The sequence below is a fragment of the Mizuhopecten yessoensis genome, unplaced genomic scaffold, assembly GCF_002113885.1.
Source record: "Mizuhopecten yessoensis strain PY_sf001 unplaced genomic scaffold, ASM211388v2 scaffold3627, whole genome shotgun sequence".
NCBI classification, from domain to species: Eukaryota; Metazoa; Mollusca; class Bivalvia; order Pectinida; family Pectinidae; genus Mizuhopecten; species Mizuhopecten yessoensis.
In genome coordinates, this window is record NW_018405139.1 from 424 (window position 1) to 6,460 (window position 6,037).

The following is a 6,037-nucleotide window of genomic DNA, read 5'->3' on the forward strand; positions in this document are numbered from 1 at the left end:
TCGGGTCATCCTCTGAAGCCGATACCGACTATATATACAGCAACATGGCTGTATCTGCCTCGTGGTATTCTATTGGGCAGACTGTGCTTTGGTGAGAATATGCAATGTCAATACCATACGCTTATCATCAAGTTTAATTTAATCTTAAAGATTAAATGGACAAAACATTGACGTGTCTTTACAAGAAATAATGTTTAGAATTCAAGGAGCCAAAATAACAGTTTGATGGGAATCTATTTATTGTTCCAAAAGTATTTATCATTGAATTATTTTTGAGAGGAAAGTGCATCGGATAAAAAAGCATCAGTGTTAATCAAGCAAACATAAATACAGAATATCATGCCTAATCACTTACACAGAAAGTACCGTAATAATGAATATTATTGACCACCCTTCAGGTACGAGTGGAGTGTTGGTTATACACACAGTGATATCCCTGATGGAGTATACGATCATCTGAATGACCGGGTTTGGCACGACGCCAGTCAGTTTCATAACGTCACGGTCACGTTTCCACGAGGTGATAGACACAACTTCTTACAGTATTGATTTTAGTACAACTTGTTTCAAAAAATATATATTTAAAATGTATTTCGGTCATCTCCTCACAGGTTGAAGTTCCAATAACCAAAATGAGGTTAGAGCATGTTTTGCATAAATATTTTGCACTGTAACTTGACTAATCTTGACTATTCCGTTTGAATTAGAATCACTATCGATCATTTGTTGTGTATTTTGGGATGTAAAGAATAACTTGTATACGAAAAGCATGTCCTATTGCTGTTTAGTTAAAGTCGGATGTTTCTCATCCGCTTTCTATTGACAGATAGATGGTCACTGACTAGGGTTTCCATCTATAATTTAGCACACATTCGCGAAACAAATTGATATAAATCGGTTGTAGAGTATCTGTAACTCCATAATCCCACTTGTAAATTATTACAGGGAAGGAGTTGAAGAGTGGATTCCAATACTCCGTGTTCATAAGATCATGGTTTAGCATTACGACTTACGCTGTATATAAATCCGACGGTGTCACAATTGTTGATCAACCTCCAAGTGTCACAAAGCTGTTAGGAGCAATGGTATTGTATAGAAATTATATATCAGTAGTATTGTATATATAAAGATCACATCACAAACATCGTCAATCTTAATATTTTCATATTTTAGCTCACAAGCCTTGAATTGCCTTTGAGCTTAGATAATTGCATAGGGTCCGTCTATCGTCTGGCGACCACTTTTTTCTATGAACTTCTTATCAATTATGCGCGGGGTATTGATATCTGGCCTATTCGGAATGAAAGATGAAGTGCTAACTTGATTGCTGTTAATTTTATTTTCAAATAAATTTGATATTGACCAACTTTGAAAGACACAGATGGGATATTTTGTTGCTCATCTTCACATAACATTTAATACAGCGATACAGCTAAATGTGCCTTATGGTTAATAGTGGTATGGCTATAGTTTTGCTATTTTATTGTAATGTATCATTGTAAATGAAGTACCTTTTTAATACTATTTTATAAAATTATTTTCATCCAGAACTTACTTACGAGGTTTTAATTTCGCAATTCGTTTGTTTAGTTCGAGGGTTTCAAAATATCCACATGGTCATTGATTCGAAAGTTTAATATAATCGTCGATAAAATTAAAACTAAACTTTACGAAAACTTGCAGATATACAGTACACAATCCTGAAGTAAATATAGATATATTTCTTCTTCAGGTGAAGGAGCGTCAGCATGGAACAAACAAGAAGGAAGTTGACTTTACAAACGACCCTATGAAACTTTACATAGACTGGTCCGGCGTATTTCTGGGTGCTGAGGAACATATCCACATATACGACATCTATGTCAGCCTCTTCCCAGGCGGTAGGTAACATTATTTACATGACAGAATAGTGGATCCCTCGAATTGTTGTATATTATTGATTATAGTTTCAGTAACAACTGAACTGTTACTGATCAACACCCCAGTTTTTACATCTACAAAATCAAAAGCTAATATTTTGAAAGGAAGATACCGTCCGTTTTATTTGCCAACTCTGTCGAAAATAACATTATTCTCCCAAACAGATGAATGTTGGGATATGTATGTTATCATTTATTCAGTCGTTTAAAGCAGTGTTTGCAAATTATGTTATTGGCTTCTGGTGCTTTCTGCAACTGACCTCCCTGTCATTGAGCATCCTAAAAATATCCATATTTTGTAAAGTTGAATATTTCAATTTCAAATAAAATGTTTTATTCGAATGCCAGTATGTTTTAATTTATTGATATGGTTGAACATATCTTTTATCCAGGTCATGGTATATTTGAAAGTTCTGTAAGTCTCCCTGCACATTTGACGTCACACAATATAACCTGGGCACCTTTTCGGTCACAAGTCAAATATTACACGAATGTGATTGGTTACGGACATTCAGGAATTTATCGTACAGCTGTATCAGACGGGTTTGTGTTCGATACTGACCAACCAATCAGTGGCCTCGTATCTGATGGACTCGGTAAGTTACTGAAACAAAAATAACGGAAGCAGTATATGTGCTAGAATGCTGAGTTCTACATATATTTTATAATATTTATTATCTTGCAAGTCATCAATTTATTTTCAAATACGTTTGTTTTGTGATATAAATCATATTTTATTTTATTAGGAATTCAATCAACTACTGTTTGAAAAACATTAAAATTATTATTTGGTATTCCAGGAATCCATGACACAGATTATCAGAACGCCTCCGAGCAGCTGGGTGCGACTTGGGCGGGTTTCCGTGATACGACGGGACTGATCGGTTACTATTGGTGTGTGGGAGTAACTGCTGACTTATCAGACTGTTCGGTCCTCCCCTGGCGGTTTGTTGGCCTCCATACAGCCTACTTCAGTAACATCACAACTCCTGTCATTCAAGGTATGTTTCGGCAATGTACATCATACATAAATTTTATCAAGCCTCCTCTATAAATATGTACCTGTACAGAGTGTTTCCAAACACATACCGAACCATGTGCATAACCACCAAGTTTGACTAGCGGTGATTCTAGTTTTGGTCTGAGGTCAACAACATGCTTTAGGATATCACGCCGATTGCCTTTTAACATTCTTACAACTACATCTGAATTTCTTTGTTTGGGGCCCATTTCTCCTGCTTCAGTCTTATATAAATATACTTAAAAACAGACATACCATACTGCTTAATATGAACAGCTTGAACAATTGTATAATCATTAAAATAAAGCGTTTTTTTACGCCTAAAACATTCTTGATCTGAAGCAAGCAAGCCTTTCAACTTCTGCGATGCTGTTGGTTAATAATTGATATAATTGATTATAAATGGATTTTTAAGTAGTTTTTCCATGCTATCCGTCTAGGTAGATACAGTGTACTTGTTATTTTCGGATTTTACGTTTTATCTTCTATGTTATTGGTAATTATGATCTTTTCTGCGTATATCAGAGGCTTCCATCCAAGTCTATATAACTCGTCCTGTTCGTGATGTGTACAAAACCAATATGTCTTTTCATTTATTTTCTGCTTCCGCGTCATATACTAGATTTGTTTCGAAAATGTGATTTCATGTCATCATTCTATTATCAATTCAAATATAACTTGCATGGTACCTTGCAGGTTCTAAGCTGTTTAACAAGGTGTATGCTGTGGATATCGTGGGTCAACACTCTGTGATAGCAGTATCAGACGGAGTCGTTATTGACTATACTCCACCTATTCCATCGAAGTATATATCATGGAGAAAGAACATTGTTGACAATCCTTCTTTTGAATCCTCTCTCCAGAATTCCAATAATTTATCAACAGCTCTGGAATCGGATTTATGCAGTATTTTATCTGTATACCGTCCTGTGGACTGGAAACTAGAGGGATGCGGTGGCGTAGTTCGTGAAACAAAAAACAACGTAAATAACAATTTTCTCCTTGTACAAATGTCTGTTTCACAAACCCTAGAGAACCTGGAGATTGGAGAAGAATATAGAGTGTCCTTTGTTACCAAACACATGACTCTTCCATCATCGGTAATGTCAAACGCAGAAGCCTATGTGAAATTTGGTTCTGAAACACGCATGTTCTTTTTACACAAGAAATATGGAAGAAATGAGCCGGGTCACCGGGAAAACTTTCAATGGGAAACACATCTGTATTATTTCCAAGCATCATCTGTAAGTGAAACGTTGACCCTTGGATCGATCGGACCTTCTATGGGGTTCGCAATAGATGATATAGTCGTTCAACAATTTGACAGTGTTGCAGACTACGATTCCGATGGAATGGGCCATATAGAAACAAAGTTGCATTTCATTCACGAGCAAACCATTGTCCGTGCCAAATGGACGTTTGAAGATATGGAATCTCCCATCATAGACTATACTTGGTCTATTGGTAATATATGATATTAATGAGTTTCATATCTGGTTCTGTGCTTATTGTACATATCAACTTATTTTGAAAAACATGTACCAAACATAAGACAATTAATTATACAATAAATTAAGTAGCTTATTTTAATTTAGACTGAGAAATACGAGTTACCTTGTAATGGTCAATGCATATAATCTTGTTTACCGGTTAAATGTATATTGTCTTTCTCAATAAAGGTGAAATGACAACTTTTAACAAATATATGCAAGTTTGTTTGAGTATAACTCTTTTTAAAAGGAGGTCATGCCACATTAACGTGACATATAACCTTGAGCTATTCTCAATAACAACCTATAATGCAATGTGATGCTATACTTGTCAGGTACGGTAAGGGGAGGACTAACTTTACAGTCACTGACCAGTGTGGGGAGGAACACATTCTCGTCTAACAGCAACCTAAATCTGGATCACAACGCTATCGTCCACGTGACAGTGATGGCCACTAATGCAGCTGGGCTGAGGACAATACTGCACGCTGATCCAATACTGGTCGATCTCACCCCACCTGTCGTGTTGAGGATAAATGATGGTTCCGGTAAATTAAATGGGTTTTTTTCTGGTCTTAAGCTGATGGTTTTCCGTCATTATCAACATTTTTTAATGGAATCGGATTAAATCAGGTTCTCACTGTCCCAATCTAGATTTAATCATGATGTACCTAATATACGCATTTTGGTTAATTAAACATAATGGCCTCTCTTTTTTTATTTGTTTAATATTGAACGAGAGTTATCATAACGCGTGCTAAATCTGGCACATGAATCACTTCTGGAACACGTGATCTTTTTCCTTTTGTTTTGATGGCTCTTCATTTCCTCGCTTTCATATCTGTCGTTTTTTTATCTTGAGGTTTTTTTCAGAAAAGAAATGTAATACTATTCTGTTTCCCATTGTTGTTTTTCTTTTTGTTGTAGGAGAGGATCTGTCAATGCAATCGAGCAACATTATAACTGTCAACTGGAAAATCATAGATCCAGAATCAGGTATTCAGTCATGTGCCTGGGCAATTGGTAAGTACGCAGATTATAAATGAAGCATTAAAGAGGTGTGTTGAATTGCGTAACCCTCTTACTGTATGTTTAATAGTAACCCGTCTCATATTTAGAAGAAAAAAATGCTTAAACGAGAGAGAAAACAACAATATACATCTGATAGATAAAAATATGGATATATAAACATAATCTCATCATACATGACTGATGTCAGCTAAATTATAAGTTTCTTAGGATATATCTTGGCCAGTTTGCTCAACATCAAGCTAACTGCAAGACATGGTATAACAACGCAGAATACTAATTACTCCAAATTGTTTTGTAGGAACAAATTACTTCGAAAACGATATCCAATCTTTTACAAAAGTTCCAGCGACAGCAACTTCAGCTTTTGTAGAACTGAATATGAGCAGAATTGATGGTAAAAAAGTGTATTCCAGTGTTGAATGTGAAAATGGTGCCAGTTTAAAGACCCTAGCAACCACCAATGGAGTCCAAATCACGACGACGGCCCCAGTTCTTCCCTACGGCACCATTGATGTGATAGAGATGTCGGCCACAGAGTACCCGGCACAGGACGGCTATCAGAGTAGCAGTTTGGG

The 6,037-nt window shown here is 36.1% G+C and overlaps 1 protein-coding gene across 1 annotated transcript in view; it reads left to right on the plus strand.

The window, feature by feature from the left end:
* The first annotated feature begins 6 nt into the window (after positions 1-6).
* Positions 7-6,037, plus strand: part of LOC110447832 — a 6,956-nt gene continuing 925 nt past the window's right edge. The window contains exons 1-10 of the mRNA XM_021493770.1: positions 7-91; positions 399-520; positions 946-1,085; positions 1,733-1,880; positions 2,312-2,515; positions 2,720-2,920; positions 3,637-4,404; positions 4,766-4,978; positions 5,358-5,453; positions 5,761-6,030. Coding sequence (XP_021349445.1) covers positions 45-91; positions 399-520; positions 946-1,085; positions 1,733-1,880; positions 2,312-2,515; positions 2,720-2,920; positions 3,637-4,404; positions 4,766-4,978; positions 5,358-5,453; positions 5,761-6,030 — 2,209 coding nt within the window. The 5' untranslated portion in view covers positions 7-44. The remainder of the gene's footprint in view (positions 92-398; positions 521-945; positions 1,086-1,732; positions 1,881-2,311; positions 2,516-2,719; positions 2,921-3,636; positions 4,405-4,765; positions 4,979-5,357; positions 5,454-5,760; positions 6,031-6,037) is intronic.